Genomic DNA, 19,832 nt, shown 5'->3' on the forward strand with positions numbered 1-19,832 from the left:
TCCAGTTTATAAACTTTTTCTTTTATAATTAGTGCCATTTTGGATCCTAAGAAATCTCTACCTACTCCATGGTCATAAAGTTACTCTCTTATGTTTCTTCTAAAATCTTTAGAGTTTTAGTTTTTACATTTTACATTAGTCACCCTGACTTAATTTTAAGATATATGAGGTAGAGAGTGAGGTTCCTCTTTTCCCTCCTTAGATTTCTTTTATCAGGATGAAGATATTTCCTGTATCCCTTAATTTGTTAAGTCTTTATCATATATGGGTTTCGCATTTTGTTAAAAGCCTTTTCTGCATCTTTTGATATAATTGTGGTTTTTACCTCCTTTATTTCTCTTATTCTGTGACTTTTTTTTTTTTTTTATATCAAGCCAAGCCAGACTTATGGGCTTAAGAGTCATTTGGTACGGGCGCCTGGGTGGCTCAGTCGTTAAACGTCTGCCTTCGGCTCAGGTCATGATCCCGGGGTCCTGGGATCGAGCCCCGCATCGGGCTCCCTGCTCCGCGGGAAGCCTGCTTCTCCCTCTCCCACTCCCCCTGCTTTTATTCCTGCTCTCATTCTGTCTCTCTCTGTCAAATAAATAAACAAAATCTTAAAAAAAAAAAAAAAAGTCATTTGGTAATTACATAACCTTTTTATATCTCTGGATTTTGCTTGCTAATATTTTGTTGAGAATTTCTGTGTCTGTGTCAGAGGTTGACAAACTTTTTCTGTTGAAAGTCTAAATAGTAAATATTTTAGACTTTGTGGCCATATAATCTTTGTGACAACTATTCAGTTCTGCTGCTATAATGCAAAAGCAGTCATAGACAATATAGAATCAAACTTTATTTTTTTAAAGATTTTATTTATTTTATTTGAGAGAAAGAGAGAGAATGCAATTGGGGTGAGGGATAGGGGGAGAGAGAGAATCTCAAACAGACTCCACACCAAGTACAGAGCCCCATGGGGGCCTTGGTCTCATGACCTTGAGATCATGACCTGAACTGAAATCAGGAGTCCGTGGCTTAACCTATTGAGCAACGCAGGCACCCTTCAAACTTTATTTTCAAAAACAGGGACAGGAGTGCCACATTTGGCTTGAGGTTTTCTGACCTACAGTGGATGTTCACAAGGATATCTTCTTTTCATGTACTATACTTGTTAAACTTTGGTATCATTGTTACAGTGGCCTCATAAAGTAATCTGGGAAATTTCCTCTCCTCCATTCTCAGTTTCAGGTGTTCTTAATATTCCCAATTATATTTAAAAATGTCTGTAGGATCTCTTGTCATAGCCAGCCCCTCTTTCATTCTAAATATTGGTTATTTGTATTCTCTCTCTTGGTCAGCCTTCCTAGATCAGATAATTTGATTAATATTTTTAATGAACCAACTTTTAACTGTATTAATTTTCTCTATTGTTTTCTGTATCACTGATTTTTGTTCATTTTTCCCCCTTTCTATTTACTTTAGGTTTATTTTGTTCTTTTTCTCTTCTAGCTTTTTTTTTTTTTAAGATTTTGTTTATTTGACAGAGACACCAGCTAGAGAGGGAACACAAGCAGGGGGAGTGGGAGAGGCAGAAGCAGACTTCCTGCAGAGCAGGGAGCCCGATGCGGGGCTCGATCCCAGGACCCTGGGATCATGACCTGAGCCAAAGGCAGACGCTTAACAACTGAGCTACCCAGGCGCCCTTTCCCTTGTAGCTTCTTAAGGTGGAAATTTAGACCACTGATTTTAAACCTTTTTTCTTTATAGATTATTTATAAATTAATTACAAAGGTCATAAATTTCCCTCTACTGCTTTAGCTGTATCTCACACATTTTTACTTATGTGTCTTTATTACCAATTAAAGATAATATCTAAATTCCCTTTTTATACATTCTTTGACCCAAAGGTTATGTGCACAATTAGTTTCCAAATATTTTTCTAGATTTTCTAGATATGTTGTTATTGAAATTTAAGGATACTGTGGTCAGAGATCATACTCTGTAGATTTTCAGTCTTTGGAAGTTTATTGAGACCTAAACTGTGGCCCAGCATATGAGCTATCAATATTCCATGTACACTTGAAAGGAATGTGTATTTTGCAGTTGCTACGAGTGGCAATCTATTTTTATTTTTTAAAAAGATTTATTTTATGTTAGAGAGCAGAGGGGCGGGCAGAGGGAGAAAAACATACTCCCCCCTGACCATGGAGCCGGATGCTCAACCAACTGAGCCACCCAGGTGCCCCAGGAGTGGTATTCTTTAAATGTCAATTAAGTCAAATTAGTTGATGGTTATGTTCATATCTATATCCTTATTCTTTTTTTTTGTCTCTTATTCTTTAAACTGCTAGGAAATGGAGGTTACACTCCCACTATGATTGTGGATTTTTCTATTTCTCTCCTTAGTTTTTACTTTGTATGTTCTGAAGTCTGTTATTTGGTGTATACACATTTAGGAGTATGTCTTTCTACTGAAAAGGCCATTTTACCATCATGAAACATCATTCTTTATCTTTACTAATACTTGTTTTTGAAGTCTGCTTTGTCAGAAATTGCTTGCTGTTTGCCTGGTGCATCTTTTTCTATCCTTTTATTTCCAACTAGTATTGTCTTTATATGTAAAGTGTGTCTCACTGTTTCTGGTCAGAAATCAGCCTTCTTTTGATTCATTGTTCCCTATGTGAGACTTCTTTCTCTGTTGCTTTTAAGATTTTCTACCTTTAGTTTTCACTACTATATGCCTAAGTATGATGCTCTTTGTATTTATCTTGCTTAGGGTTTGCTGAACTTAGAGGATCTGTAGATTTTTTTTTTTTTTCTCACACCAAATTTGGTATATTTTCAGTCATAATTTTAAAAAACTTTTTTTTTCCTGTCCCATTTTCTTGACTCACATGGTCTTGGTTGCTCTGTTCATATTTATCCAACCATTTTTCTCTGTCCTTCAGAATTGACATTTTCTATTAATTAGTTTTCAGGTTAACTGACTTTTATTTCCATTATGCAGTTAAGGCCACATTGGGAATTCTTTATTTTAGATATAGTAACTTTTGGTTCTAGAATTTCCATTTGGTTCATTTATATTTTCTGTTTGTCTGCTGAGATTCCTCCCCCTCTGTTCATTCATTGTGTACATCTTTTTTCTTTAAACCTCCAAAAGTATTTACAGTAGTTGCTTTACAGATCTTGTATGCTAATTTCAACATCTGGGTTATCTTGAGTTGGTTTCTACTGACTAACTTTTCTCTAGGTATGGGTCATAGTTTTTCTATTTCGTTTTTTAAGATTTTACTTAGAAAGAGAGAGGGAGAGTGTGAGAGAGAGCAGGGGGAGAGGCAGAGGGAGAAGCAGACTCCCCACTGAGCAGGGAGCCCAAAGCAGGGCTTGATCCCGGGACTCCAGGATTATGACCTGAGCCGAAGGCAGACGCTTAACAGACTGAGCCACCCGGGTGCCCCAATTTTTCTGTTTCTTAGGTCTAGTATTTTTATTATATGCTGGACATTGTGATGTATACCTAAAAATTATTCTGGATTTCTGAATTATTTTGCTTTCCTTTAAAGAATGTCGAGTTAAATTATTGGCAGATGCTATTGATCCTCTCAGGCTTGGTTTCATCCTTTGGTAGGGTGTGTCTATTTTGGTTTTGCCTTAGTTCTACGGTATATGTTTATTCTAGGGCTTGGTCCTTATACCCAATGTGTGACCTTATGTGCCCAAGTTGTTCAACAGGTATCCTCCTCTGTGGGTAGGCTGAAACTCCAACAGTATGTACACGTATGCAATTTCTGCTCTCTCCTTTCCACTCAGCCTCGTAGCAGCCACTCTCTATTAGTTCTGCAGATTTTCATCCTGTACATGTAAAGCCACCCTTTGCAGGGCCTTGAGGCAAACTCTGCGTCTTCTGTGCCTACCCTCTGTACAAAGCTTCCTCAGCTCTGGTATTCTGCTCCACAAATTCCAGCCATCATAGCAACTCCCCACTCCACTATCTGCCTCAGCTCAGCACAAACACCACTTACTCAGGCTTCTTTCCCTGTACCAGAGTTGTAACTGGGGAAGTCCGTGCCCAGTCTGAGAGCCCAGGCAAATAGTAGGGTTAACTTGAATGTTTCCCTTCTTTTAAGGAGGATAGCCTTGTGCCGCCTGCTGCTCAATGCCTAAAAAGAACTGCCTTGCATGTTTTGTTCAGTTTTATAATTGTGTAGCACCTGAGGGCAAGACCAATACCAATAATTCTATTATGGCTGGATGTAGAAGGTTCCTACTCAAAGTCCATATTCTTCACCACATTAGTAAATTATCTCTGTAATGGGATTCCACATTATAGAAAAAAATGTTAAATGGGAATATTTTCTTTTTTTTAAGATTTACCTATTTGAGAGAGAGAGAAAGAGAGAGAGGGCACAAGTGGGGGAGCGGAGGGGCAGAGGGAGAGTCAGAGAATCTCAAGCAGACTCCCCGCTGAGCATGAATCCTGACTTGGGGCCCAATCCCATGACCCTGAGATCATGACCTGAGCCGAAATCAAGAGTTGGATGCCCAACCGAGTCACCCAGGTGCCCTGGAAATACGTTCTTAATAATGTGGAAAAATATCAACAGGGATAGAGAATGAGAGAGATGAAAGGATAAGAGATTGTTGTCAGAGAGTGCGGATGCTGGAATGTAAGATTTCCTAGATGAAACACATGATAACAAGATCTTACAGGCACAGATGGCTTAAACAGAACAGTGTAATCTCTCTGTTTTGCATAAAGAGAAAACAGTGATCTGTTAGCCACCAGATTATGGTCTTTGATGGCAAGAACTGGGTGAATGATGATGGAAAATAAGCAAACATCTTAACAAAAGGAAAACAGGAAAGCAGGACAGGTAAAATTTGAGAGAATACCATGAGTTCAGTTTTGGATAAATTTAAATTTTTCTTAAAAAAAAAAAAAATCTACAGGATATCCAGGGAACTGTCTGGGTAGGCAACTGAAAATACAGATCTGTTGCAAGGAAAATATGGTATAGATCTGAAAGTTATTACCATAAAAATTATTATTGAAGCAACAGGACTGGATGAGATGATGTAAGAGGAACATGTATCTTTAGAAGAGGGGTCTAAGGTAAAAACCTAGGGAATCCCAATATTTTATAGTAGGCAGGTAAGACTACTAAGAATGGATGTTCAAAGGGGCGCCTGGGTGGCTCAGTCGTTAAGCGTCTGCCTTCGTCTCGGGTCATGATCCCGGGGTCCTGGGATCGAGCCCCACATCGGGCTCCCTGCTCAGCAGGGAGTCTGTTTCTCTCTCTCCAACTCCCCCTGCTTGTGTTCCCTCTCTCGCTGTGTCTCTGTCAAATAAATAAATAAAATCTTAAAAAAAAAAAAAAAAAATGGATGTTCAAAGAAGTAAAAGGCGATATAAAGAGGCAATGTGGCTTTAGTGGTTAAGATCATGGACTTTGGAGTCAGTTCAAATCCCAGCTGTTAAACTTACAAAACTACATGACCATGAGAAAAATTACTTAACCTTTTTGTGCCTGTTTTCTCTTCTGTAAAACACAGTGAAAAATACTAGCACTTGCCTAATGAGAGATTATCACAATAGCTCTGGAGGCTCATTCAGCCCCCAATCTCCTGTCCTCTCAAACTTTTAGTAGCAAAGAAGACAGCTGGATCAACAAATTTGAGTTAGCTCAACAGAGGAACAGGAAGGTTCCCCCTCTCTAACAAGGCCACTTCATCTACAAAGAAGTTTCCATTAGTACATAGCTACACAGATATTCCCTACCCCACCTCAATAATAAATATATAGAATATTATGGAGGCAGGGTTTCTTTCCACTGGAACTTTGAACACAGTGCACGCAGACTATGCCAAAGCTATAGGATAAGAGTTTGAGAGATTGTGTGTACTCTCCTACTACCGTCTCTGTAAACTTTTCCTCAGTAAACTATTTTACATCTATATCATATGGTCCTATGGTGCTGTGTTGCATGACCTCCTTGAAAGATATTTCCTCATAGCTGTTCCTCTATTTGTTCCTCATTACAAATATAATAATACTAGTAAAGAGTTTACAAACCTGCCTGGCACAGAGTAAGCGTTATGTAAAGGTTAGTTATTTGTTTTTAAAAGGAGAATCAGGAAAGACTAGCAGTGTTCTAGAGTCAAATCAAGAGATAACAAAGGAGAGCTGGTAAACAATGTCAAATGCTACTAAAAACTCAAAGAATGAAAATAGGACACTGGAGGTGGCAACAGAGTGGTAGAAGTCAGATTGTATTAGGTTAAGGACTGGGTTGGAAGTAGAGTAAAACGGAATATAGAATGGTTTTTCTAAGAAATTTGGTGGCAAAAAAAAAAAAAAGACAAAGTACAAAGGTTAGTGCTTTTTTGCTTGCAAGTGACAGAAATCCAATTTGAAGGAGCTTTATAAAAGGGCTTACTATAAGAATATTGTGATGTCTCAGAAGGCAAGGTCGGTAATGTGGCTGAGTCTCAAAAGCATGTGGAACCAGGATCTTCAGGTTTCTTCTTCTTGTTCTTCTCTGTAGGTTTGTTTCATTTTCTCTCCTCCTTTCTCCAGACTAGTTGCATTGCTGCTTTGGCCAACATGGCAGGAAAGACAGCTATCAAGAGCTCTGGCGTCCTGCATTTTACAGTCCAAGCATGCAAAAAGATAGTGGAGTTTGTTTGCAGTTTGAGTTTCAAAATTCCTAAGAAAAGACTCTGGCCCTTAAACTAAGTGTCTAACCCTGGATGAATCAGCAGTAGCCAGGGATGATAGAGGTGAATGGATTGGAGCATAACATGACTATTCCTATTGCAAATATATATGAAATGCAATACAATGTGGAAAAAGTTCAAACAAAGTAAGTGTGCACTATAAGGATACACAGAGTATTTTCTTGAGGAGTAGGTATTATAAAGATGGGGTTTTAGTTTTTGTTGTTTAGGCTAGGGAAGGGATTTGAACATATTTTTATGAATGGGAGAAATCAAAGGGATAGGATTAAAGATAAAAGACATGAGGAATTTTTAATCTCAGGAAACAAACTGAGGGTTGCTGGAGTGGGGGGGTGGGGGGGGAGGGATGGGGTGGCTGGGTGATAGACACTGGGGAGGGTATGTGCTATGGTGAGCGCTGTGAATTGTACAAGACTGTTGAATCACAGACCTGTACCTCTGAAACAAATAATGCAATATATGTTAAGAAAAAAAAAAGAAGATAGCAGAAGGGGAAGAATGAAGGGGGGGAAATCGGAGGGGGAGATGAACTGTGAGAGACTATGGACTCTGAAAAACAAACTGAGGGTTCTAGAGGGGAGGGGGGTAGGAGGATGGGTTAGCCCGGTGATGGGTATTAAAGAGGGCACGTACTGCATGGAGCACTGGATGTTATGCACAAACAATGAATCATGGAACACTACATCAAAAACTAATGATGTAATGTATGGTGATTAACATAACAATAAAAAATTTTTTTAAAAAGGGAAAGAATGGAATTTAGTGCACAAGTACAAACACTGGCCTTTTAGAGAAACAGGACTTTCTAAGGTAGGAAGAAAATATGAATGCATGCTGGCATAGGCAGGTCTAGAAAGATGAAGGAAATTGGGGGAGATTGGACCTGAAGATCTATGAAGTATGTGGATAAGTTATCTCTTGAAAGTATGGGAGATGCAGTAAAGGGGGTAGTTGAAAAGAATAACAAATATTAACATTCCTGTCAAGAGGAAGAGGTTAAAGTTTGTCAAAATTAAGAGTCCAGCTCAGACTGGAAACTAAATTAATGAAGGTGTCAGAAGTACAATGTGACTAAGTAATGTTCACTAGTCCGTGAACAAGAGCTCATAAGGCAGATGGTAGAAAGTCAGGAGAAAGGGAAAAAAGGGTGCTGGCCAAGAAGACTGAATCAGTAATTCAACTCTTAGACTCAAGTCACTAGTGAGTAGCAGTAAAAAAGATAAACTTTATTCCACTCCTGATAAGTAATTACACATTCTGAATTAGTGTTATTGAAATGGTACTGTCAACATTAATGGCTTTACTGTTTACATATTAGAAAAAATTAACTCCTAAGGACACATTTATATACACTTTAAATATTTGGTCTAAAGAAACAAATTGAATTCTTGAGAGATTTTTAAATTTGAAGGTTTAAATATGTCACCTTAATTTTGCTGCATTATTTTTATTCTACCATAAAGTTAGCCATGTATAAATGGGGCCACTAGCCCAAAGTCCATCTCCTGATACTTAGAACAAATCAGTTTCTTTGGAACACATACTTCTGTCATTATGTTAAATAATTCCACCTGTAAAACAGGAATAATAATAGTATATACCTCACAAAATAGATTATGTGAGGGGTGCCCGGGTGGCTTAGTCTGTTAAGCATCTGCCTTTGCTCAGGTCATGATCTCAGGTCCTGGGATTGAGTCCCACATCAGGCTCCCTGCTCAGCGGGGAGTCTGCCTCTCCCTTTCCCTCTGCCACTCCCATCTCGTGCTCTCTCTCTTTCCCCTCTCAAATAAAAAAAAAAAAAAAAATAGGTTATGTGCATTTAGTGAGTTAATATAAAGGGCTTAGAATAGTGACTGATAAATGGTAAACGCTCAACAAAAGCCAGCCATTACTAGTACAATTGTGAACCTGTGGCAGAATGACTTCTAAATTCATATTACTCATTTTAAAAGTAAAGTATTACTAGAACAGTACGCAAATAATGTTATTCTAATTGAAAATATACTCAACGTACTTATTATTCATTTTAACAGTGATTTTTATATAAAAAACAAAGACAAAGCAGCAAGCTTAAACCAAAAATGAGTAATGAATTAACTTTCACAACTTTTTAAAAATATACTGAAATAAAAATTTATTCAAAAGCAATAAAACAACAGCTTCTATGAAGTATGAGCTACATGTAATAAACACTGTACCAAAAATCTCATTTTTCATCATATCAACATCTTCATTTAATTATAAATTTTCTCCCTGGAATAATGCAAAAAAAAAAAAAAAGATTAGCTTTTGAAATATGCTTATATTAATTCAGCATTAATGTCCACTATAATAATGAGGAGCATAACTTAAAGCAAGAGTGGGAAATATTTACTCAATTAAATATGAATCAGAAAAAGTCAATAATGGACCACATGGAATAAAAAAAGCAAGTAATTCTGGTTGGGGACATTGGGAGGGAGTGCAAAGTTAAACTAAATTGATATAAAAAACAAAAACAGAAGACATAAATATTTAGACACTGGTGTCACGCTATAGTTTGAGGGCACAGTTAAGGAAGACAGATGAAGGGCTACCTGAGAATAGTCAGTGAAAAAGAAGAGAAATAAGAACAGGAAAGGGAAATGACAAGAGAGAAATGTTTAAACAAAGAAACAGCACAACATAGAGAAGTAGAAAAATATATGAAAAAGGCCCAGGAGATTATTTTTTTTAAGAGGGAGAAAAAGAGAGCAGGGGGAGAGGGAGGGAGAGAATGAGAATCTCAAGCAGGCTCCACGCCCAGCACAGAGCCTGACATGGGGCCTGATCTCACAACCCTGAGATCATGACCCGAGCTAAAATCAAGAGTTGGACATTCAACTCACGGAGCCACCCAGGCGCCCCCGGCCCAGGAGATTATAAAAATACAGGTCAAATACTCTTGTTATACCCTGGTCTTTACTTGCTAGGGATTTGAAAATGTTACCATGTCCTTAGGTATTACCTGTGGTCTTGCTTCACCTTGTTTCTTTCCATCTCTGTTTTCCCTATAGCCTACTTTCTCAATTCTTATTTTTCATCTTATTGCATGGCATATGGACCACATTTGTAAACTATTTTTCCTTTTTGGAAATAAGATGGATATAAACAATACTTCTTATAACTTCCTAATAAACTGTGAAATAGCTAATTAGTATTCGCGGCACAGTATTACATCGTTCAAATCTAAAACAGGAGTTTTTAACTTGCTGTCTCTGAACTCCTTTGATAATGTGTTCAAAATTTTGTGCATGTGTAATTTTTTGTGACTTCTGAAGCTTTTGTCAGCAGCTTTATTGTGAATGGAACTGGCAACATAGTTAACTGTTAGGAAAATCATTATTTGGGCTACAACACAAGTAAAAGAGCTAACACTTATTAAGCACTTCTCACACAGTAATTTCTAGGTTTTCTTCTGCTGTATCTGTGGACTTTAAAACTGCACATTTTGGGGGCACCTGGATGGCTCAGTCAGTTAAGCATCTGCCTTCGGCTCAGGTCATGATCTCAGGGTCCTGGGATTAAGCCCAGCATCGGGCTCTCTTCTCAGCGGGGAGTCTGCTTCTCCGTCTGCCCCTCCCATTCTCTCTGTCTCTCAGATAAATAAAATCTTAAAAAAAAAACAAAAAAACCTGCACACTCTGGAGCAGGGCTGGATTAAGGCCAACTAATGCCCTCCACATAGCCCAACAATGATGCCCCATCACCCATCCATTGCTTAAAATAAAGAGCTTAAGGGTTCTTTGCACAAATCAGTGTATGACTTCAATGCCAGCTGGTTTTGCTCTCTACAGAAGTGAAACACACCATAAATCAGAAACAAATTTAGTATCTTGAGGACACTTTCAAATCAAACCTGAGTCATTCACAGATTACAATCTGTCACTGTACTAATCAAGTTTATCCTATATAAAGTTTTTTTTTTTTTTTAAGATTTTATTTATTTATTTGTCAGACAGAAAGAGAGCGAGGTGCAAGCAGAGGGAGAAGCAGGCTCCCGGCTGAGGAAGGAGCCCGATACGGAACGTGATCCCAGGACCTGGGGATCATGACCTGAGCCGAAGGCAGATGCTTAACTGACTGAGCCACCCAGGCGTCCCAAAATGAGTTCTATTTACCAGAAATAGACTGTTACATATCTAGGACTCTAGGGCCATTGGAATAGAGCAGATGTTCTCAAAGAAAGCAGTACTCCCCTCCTGGGGATGATTCTGAAAATTGGTGATAGTTCTTTTTGGTTGTCACTATGATGGGGAGATCCTGTTGCTGGCATATAACAGAGGGACAAAAGATGCCAGATATATTTGCAGGGCCATTTCACCCAACAAAACTATCTGCCTGGCAATCCTACTACACTTCCCTGGTCCTTTTATATTTTCTCATTTTCCAAGATAACTATTTCATATACCTTTCCCGTTCTTAATCATCTAGCACCTTACCCTGCCATAGCTCATAACCTTACTAAGAAAACCTTCACTAAGAAAATAAAGGCAATCAATAAAGAAATTGCTCCCTTCTCACCAAATCTTGTACTCCATGTGTTTCTGTACCCATATGTTGTACTTTCTCTCTACAGTAGATGAACTGTCTCTTTTATCCAAGGCCAATTCTACTTCTCTGCTGGATTCTATCTGTTTCAGCCTACCTTAGGAACTTTATTTCTTCTACTCTCTGTCTTGAATTATCAGTTTCCCTGTCTACCACTAATCATATGCTGTTTTATCTCTTATTCTAAAAAACAAAACTCTCCCTTGACATTTCATCTCCCTCATTTCTTTACATCAAAAGAGTTGCCTGTTTTTGGTGTTTCCTTTTCTTCTCCTATTCTCTGCTGATCACACTCTAACCAGGCTTTATCCTATTACCCTGAAGCCATTCTCATAAATGTCATCAATAGCTTGCATAATACCAAACACATCAATTATTAATCCTCACTTTATTTAGCAACATTTAATCTCTCTTTTCTGAAACATGTGATATATTACGTTTTCCTTATTTTTTCTATCTCACTGTTTAAATCTTACAGTTAGCTTTATTGGAGCCTCACTTCTTGCATGCTAAAAATAATTTAGCCTTACTAGTAAATTAGGCTTAATTTTGGGGCTGCTTTTTTCTACCTCCACTAATTCCCTGGACTTAATCCAGCATTATGGCTTTAGCAATGATCTATATGCTGATACCTAAATTTATAACTTCAGCCTCATTAACCCAGTCATTCGTTTGTCATCCTCACTTGGACATCTAATAGAAATCTCAAATTTAATATATCTAAAGTCAATCTTTTGAACTCTCCATGCTTCCAAATCTGTTCATCTCCTAGTATTCCCCAACTGAGGAAAAGCCCAACTACTCTTGCCAAAATCTTTGTGGAGTCTTCCTTGACTACTTCACTCAAGACCTACATTAAATCCTGTTGGCTCTATCTTCAAAATATATCCAGAAATGGAACTATTCTCAACACTTCCACATCTATCCTCCTGCCTACCCCAAATCATCTCTTGCCTGGATTATTACAAGTAGCCTCCTGGATAGTCTCTGCTCTTATTCCTTTGTCATTCATTCTTCCTAAAACAGCCACAGTGATCCTTTAAAAACATAAATCAGATAAATGTCACTTCCCTAAGCAGAATCTTCCAATGCCTTCCCATCACACTTCAAAAAAAATCCAAAGTTCTTATAGGAGTTACAACACTGTTAGAGCACCCCCAGCCCCACCTTACAACCCAACACCTAGCATCATCTCTTATCTCCTACTCCTTTCCCTCTTGTTTATACCAAGCCATCAGTACCCCTCCTAGCTGTTTTTTGTACATACCAGGCAGGCTACCACCCCAGGACTTTAGTACCTGTTGTTCACTTTCCTCCAATGCTCTTCCTTTAGCTATTGGGATAGCTTGCTTCCTTACTTCCTACGAGACTCTGATCAAATGTGACCTTCTTGAGACACCTTCCCTGACCACCCTATCTAAAACAGCACCCCCATCACACTGCATGCTCTTACATATTTCCACCTAGCATTAGAGCATATGTCTATTACGGATGGTCTCCCAACTAAAATGTAACCTCTGTTCGGACAGGGTCTTAGTCATTTTTGTTTATTTCTATGATTCCAGTGCCTGGTGTATAGTAGATGCTCAATAAATAATGAAATGGCTGAAAATGATAAAAAATAAACACTGTAGTTTTAAAGGCTAGATGAAAACTAATTTTATCAGGCATTATATACAGTCTTATCAGGCATTATACACAATTGCCTAGTTTACTGTTCCATCTGACTTGCTATACTCTTGAAATTTCATTTGAAAATTTTATTTAACATAGTTTTTTGCTTATAAGTAGTAAATTAAGCTCTTTTCAATGTGGAGAAATGAAAAGGTCTATCAGTCTTTGTCTTGGATCCAATCTAAAAATGCTTTTTAAATTTTTTAGGCCACCAATGTTATTTTGAAAATGAAACAAATGAACATTTGAAAAATGTTCTATATGCAAATTATAGATTAAATGCTTATAAAAAATGTTGAGGGGCACCTGGATGGCTCAGTTGGTTAAGTGTCTGCCTTTGGCTCAGGTCATGATCTCAGAGTCCTGGGATCAAGTTCCTCATCAGGCTCCCTGCTCATCAGGGAGTCTGCTTGTCCCTCTGCCTCTGCCCCTCCCCCCCCAGTTCCTGCACACAGGTTCTCTCTTTGTCTCTCTCTCTCTTCTCTCAAATAAAATCTTTGTAAAAAATGTTGAGTGTCTGTAAGGTATGTGTAATAGGGACAGAACTGCCTATTCAGTATGATATGCTCAAGGAATAATGGAAGTAGATAAATCATGTAAATGAGATACCCTGCACTGTGGAAGTCTACAAAACAAAGGTCATCTTAATTTTTTACTAGAATGGTTTCCAGGAAGTCTAGAAACACAACTGATTTTGGAGCTCCAAAAACGTTTTCCAATTAAGCTGACCCTTGAATAAATAACATGGGTTGACCTTTGAATAACACAGGTTTGAACTACATAGGTCTACTTATATGCTAATTTTTTTCAATAAATATATTGGAAATTTTTTTGGAGATTTGCAACAATTTGAAAAAACTCACAGAAGGCCCTCACAGCCTAGAAATACTGAAAAATTAAGAAAAATGTATGTCATGTGCATAAAATATACACAAATCTATTATAAAAAGTTAAGATTCATCAAAATTTATACACAGACTATATATGGCACCATCTGCAGTCGAAATGTAAACAAATGTAAAGGCAGAGGATTAAATAACTGCATAAAATTAAATATAGTACTACTGTAATAATCTTGTAGCCACCACCTGTTGTTTTGGGGTGAGCTCAAGTATTGTATTGCTTAAAACACTGTGTGACATTAATCATCTCCACATGAGTAGTTCGTCTCTCCAGTAAATTATGTATTGCAATAAAAGAGTGACCTCTTGCAGTTCTCACATATTTTTCTGGTGTTTAGTGCAATACCATAAACTTTTGAAAAACATCAAGGGACCCATACAAAGTGCTGCTAGTAATGTTGGAAGTGCTCCCAAGAAGCAGAGTAATGACATTACAAGAAAAAACTGAATTGCTTGTTATGTACTGTAGATTGAGGTGTGCAGCTGTGGATGCCCACCATTTCAAGATAAGTGAATCCAGTATAAGGGCCATTGTAAAAAAAGAAAAGGAAATTTGTGAAGCCATCACTGCAGTTAGGCTAGCAGGTATGAAAACCTTGAACTTTTTATCTTGTGTTGAAAATGCAACTTTTACGTGACTGTAAGAATGCTGTAAGAAAGGCATGCCTATAGACTCTAATACAATTCAAGAAAAAGCAAAATCATTGTATGACAATTTAGAACAAAGGAAAGGTAAAGGGTCCAAAGCTGGAGAATTTAATGCCAACAAAGTATGGCTTGATAATTTTAGAAATAGGTTTATACTAAAAAATGTCAAGGTAACCAAGAAGCAGCAGACAGTTCAGGGATGCCATTAAGAAAATCACTAAGGAGAAAGGATTATCTGCCTGGACAGGTTTTTAATACAGACAAAAATGTCCTATTCTGGACAAAAATACCCCAAAGCACATTTATTTTTATGACATGGACCCTTCTATGATATGGGCACTGAACCTAAAGCAAATGGTGGAAGAAGGATTGGTACCGTATAAAAACATTTTTAAAGAAATGCAAAAGCAAAAAAAAAAAAAAAAAATCAGAAATTGTGATGTATTTTCCTAAAATTATACCAAATGTACCTGCCTCTCCTGTCTCCCCTTCCACCTCCTCCAGCCTTTCTGCCTCTGCCACCCTTCAGACAGCAAGACCAACCCCTCCTCTTTCTCAGCCTACGCAGTGAGAAGACAAGGATGAAGACCTTTATGACAATCCACTTCCACTTAACAAATAATCATGCCGTACAGTTAATAAACTTATCTTTTGAGTGTTTCCATGTGAAAATCTAGTAATGTATGACAAGAACTGGATGAGACATTTACGTGTCACCATCATCACCTAAGTACCGATCATATAGAACATCATGTGCAAGATCTGTATGGAAGTGGACAGATTATCCTAACATGGGTGTAAGGTAATATTTAATATAAACTTCATAATGTGTTAGTTTTCTTACTGTTTTATAACTTTGCTTTCAAAGAATAACATCACCATACAGTGTGCCCTTCTCTCTAGTAAATGAAGAAGGTGCACAGCAGCCCATCATCACAGGTAAGTGGTTTTTAAAAAAATATAACACTATTTCCAATACTGTATTATGAATATGTCTAGAATATTGTTTGCCATAAAAATTTTTATAATGATTCATTCATTAGCGTTTAGGCAAAGCTACCATAAAGCATTCATCTTGCTACTGCTTCCTTTTCAATGCATGAATTATTATACCTGTAAATGAATAGGAATTTTTCGCATTACCTTTTCATTTTTGATATCTGGTGTTAGTTATGCATATAACATATACAGTATTTTGTGTAAGACATATTGATGTAGGTACTGACAGATAATTCATCTTAGATGATATAGAACAGTATCAATAAAATCTAGTACTGTAAATGTATTTTCTCTTATGATTTTCTTAACATTTTCTTTTCTCTAGTTTATTGTAAGAATACAGTATATAGTATATATAACATACAAAATATGTGTTAAGTTGACTGCTTAGCTTATCAGTAAGGCCTCCAGTCAACAGGCTATTACTAGTTAAGTTTTGGGAAAGTCAAAAGTTATATATGCATTTTTAGCTGCACTGGGGTGGGGGAGGGAGGCGGGGTCAGTGCCCCTAACCCCTGCATTATTCAAGGGTCAACTTTATTCTGGAGTTCAAACTACTTTCCTAATATGAGGCAGACTTAGTTCTTTAATCAAATGTATAGGCTATTTTAATCAAAGTTAATTTTTAAAGCTAAATTCTCAACCCTACTTACAATGGATTTTTTTGAACTTTCAATATTTGCATATCACTTAACGGCATGCTTCATTTCAATATATGGATTTTCCTACAAATTATTATAACTTCAAGTGTATGACATACATACCTGAGGTAAACCAGCACCTGTTTGCATAGAAGGCTTTTTTAACAGTCTCACTTCTTTGTTTATGTATCTTAGCATTCCACTGAGAGTACTGAAGTCATTACTCTCAGAACTATCATCTTCTGGGTCATACGTGAGAGGTTTAAATGAGTCTGACTGGGTGTAAGTCAGATCCTTCTGGCTTTCTTCTAATGTTGAAGGCTGTTCTAACTGCATTTTTTTTAAGTCCTGTAGTAATTCTTCAGAAAGATCTTCATCACTACGTGTCTTGACACTAAGGTCACTGGCACTAATAGAGCGACGTAGCTTTCTATACTTGAAAAAGGCTGTGTGAGAATGTTTAGCAAATTTTGGATCTTGAATGTCAGGCATAATTTCTGTTGCAGATGTAAGCAGGGCTGGTAGAAACTTGATGTCTTCTGTCCTTTCACGCCCAGAAATTTTGGCTTGTAATCTGGTTAATTCTGATTCCTGTAGAAAAATAGGCACATAGTAGGTGTTCAGTACATTTTTGTTAAATGAATAAGTTACTTAGATGTCATCCAAGAGTCCATGATTTTCTAAGTCAACCTTCTGCCCAGAACACAAATTCCTTTTAAAACATCCCATGAGGGGCGCCTGGGTGGCTCAGTTGGTTAAGCGACTGCCTTCGGCTCAGGTCATGATCCTGGAGTCCCGGGATCGAGTCCTGCATCGGGCTCCCTGCTCGGCAGGGAGTCTGCTTCTCCCTCTGACCCTCCCCCCTCTCATGTGCTCTCTCTCTCAAATAAATAAATAAAAAAATAAAATAAAATCAAAAAAAAAAAAATAAAACATCCCATGAGACTCCAAGCTCTGTTTAAATCCTTCATTTTGGGACAATTACATATGTTCACTGGAAATATGTTAAAACTATGCTAAGGAATCCCATGAAAACTAGATTTACCTTACACCAATGTTTTTCTTTTTAAGTGCTAATGATAGCACTTTCTAGTAATTTATATTTAAGACTGAAATCTTACATCTAAAAATTTCTTTTCAAAGTATAATGGTACACTGTCTTTTGCTAATCTAACGTATATGTACATACAAAAAAACTACTCCCTTCAGAATTTCTAATAGGAAATAAATTTATATTAACTATTATGCTTCACATGTCCTCTTTACAAGAAAGCTTCATTACACCAGAAATTTTTCAAAGAAAAACCTTTCAAAAAGTGATTTAGTAAGGACTGACTTATTAAATATTAAACTTTTCATTCCTACTATTTTTCCATGTCCTTCATATGGGTCCTCTGACCCAACTTTGGGATCATAAGAATGAGACTGCATATACTGAAAAACCATAAAGCCTAAAAAAATGAAGAGAAGACATACGTTAAATAATGTGTAATAGTCTTCTGTTCAAATACATTTTCTGTTTCTTATAGGTATCCATAAAATATATATTTCTAGATCACTTTTAATCTAATAGTATCTATTCTTTCTAAAAATACTGTGCTTACTAAAACTGTCATAACCACACAATACATTACAAAATGAAAGTTTAACATGCTTATTTCACTTCTTTGATATCTACTACTTTATCTAAATGTTATTTACAAGCAGCTAGAGTGCCAACTTTTGTCGTAAATCTTGTATTTACATTCTGATAATCACAATTAATAAAGTAGCTATAGAGTTAACACATACAAGGTTATGTGCAGTTGAAATATTTTTTAACTCTAGCCACAGAGTTATCTAGCCATAATTGAGAATTGTGGTATCTTAGATAAATAGGAGTCCATGTTAACTTTCAGTTTAACACTTAGCTTTTATAATGAAATGTAGTATACTGAATACGTTAAACAGAATTCAACTTTTTCTTAAGACTTGAAGAATTTCACTGTTGTGGTCACTATTATAATAGTGTGCCATAATATAGTAATGCCTTTAGGGCTCTCAGCAACTGGTCTAAGCTTTGCCCTTGCTCTAGTTAACCTCAAATAACAGGGTATTTGTGAGGGTACTAAAGGAAGTGAGCTGGAAAGATCAGTTGCCTCAAACACTGTTCTTTCTTCTCCCTCACTTCTGTTTCTGTTCTGTCATTTACTGCTGCTGTCAATGGAATTGCTGTCCATCATTTATAGCTACTTCTAATTGTTATAGTTACGCCAACTTCTGCTCTTCTGTTAGCTTTTTTTTCTTCTATCCTCCTTAACTCTTCTTCAGTCTAGACTTTAGAGCCAGTTAGTACTGACTTTGAGAATTACTGTCAAAAACTTCTGAATAATTAAGTGCAATCCAATTCTATTTATTTCATTAGTAATAATTAACAAGTGAGCAGAGATAACTATAACAAGGAATACACAATGCAGAATCTTTAAAATTTTAGTCAATTTTTCGCAGTGAAGTTATATAATTTTATATAAATGTTGTAAATCTCCAGAACACTAGGTATATTTATGTCTCTAAAAAAGCATATAATGTTCGATCTAATTTTAGATTATGTCCAGTGGCGCCTGGCTGGCTCAGACAGTGTAGCACATGATTCTTGATGTCAGGGTTGCCAGTTCGAGCCCCATGTTGGGTGGAGAGATTACTTAAAAATAAAATCTTAAAAACAAAAGATTCTGTGTATTCAGCTTTCCTTACTGTGAATAACAGGTATATTATAAAAGGAATTTGAGTGCTCAGCTTAGTAACTAGAAATATTTCTAAAATATTATTTGAATTTTTTTGCTTTTTAATTTCCATTTTGTAATAAAATCATTTATTGCTTCATAGCTATCAGTGAACTTTTTTGTAAGGTCTTAGCTAGCAATGTTAATCTCATACATATTGGTAGTTTTGAACTAATATTAAAACTTTTTATCTCTATGCATCAGTACTGATATTAATTCCAAATTCTACATTAAACTGCCATAATCAATAGGAGTGAATCAGTAGCAATGGGCTATTATTTGAAAAATGTACAGTAAATTTTTTTTTTTTTTAAGATTTTATTTATTTATTTGACAGAGAGAGACACAGCGAGAGAGGGAACACAAGCAGGGGGAGTGGGAGAGGGAGAAGCAGGCTTCCCACCGAGCAGGGAGCCCGATGTGGGGCTCGATCCCAGGACCCTGAGATCACGACCTGAGCCGAAGGCAGACGCTTAACGGCTGAGCCACCCAGGCGCCCCTGTACAGTAAATTTTTTAAAATACAAAGGAACTTTGTTCAATGAAAAATGCTCCTACTTGTAGGTACATTAAGTGTGGAACCCTCTAAAGTAAACATAATTAAGTCTGTATTTGAATAAGTTCTAGTCTGAGATGGTGACAGAGGTGATTCCTCCCATGACACACTGAATCTACAGCTACACATGGAGCAATTCCCTCTCAAAGAAGCTAGTTGAGCAACACCTACACATTGGGTTAATAATACCTACAAAAGGGCCATTCAGTGGGAGGAAACACTTGACTCCCAGCTTCTCCCTGAGGAGTGAAGGGTTTGGGCCCCACATCGAACACCCCAACTTTTAATACTGCCACTTGAGGGATGGGTGCCAAAAACCTACCTCTAGAAAGCTAAGAGGACTTGTATTCATGAGACCTACAAGACTA

General features: G+C 37.1%; 1 protein-coding gene across 3 annotated transcripts in view; it reads right to left on the reverse strand.

Moving 5' to 3' along the window:
- The window catches only part of CCDC18 (coiled-coil domain containing 18), a 136,361-nt gene that overhangs the window by 20,760 nt on the left and 95,769 nt on the right, over positions 1 to 19,832 (reverse strand). For 2 of the 3 annotated variants that reach the window (XM_032423527.1, XM_032423517.1), the window contains one exon: positions 16,271 to 16,738. In XM_032423527.1, coding sequence (XP_032279418.1) covers positions 16,271 to 16,738 — 468 coding nt within the window. Of the gene's footprint in view, positions 1 to 8,719; positions 8,968 to 16,270; positions 16,739 to 19,832 lie in introns of those variants that run through there. The other variant, XM_032423525.1, reaches the window with a different exon arrangement.

This window comes from Phoca vitulina, unplaced genomic scaffold, assembly GCF_004348235.1.
Source record: "Phoca vitulina isolate PV1807 unplaced genomic scaffold, GSC_HSeal_1.0 scaffold2, whole genome shotgun sequence".
In the NCBI taxonomy this organism is placed as follows: Eukaryota; Metazoa; Chordata; class Mammalia; order Carnivora; family Phocidae; genus Phoca; species Phoca vitulina.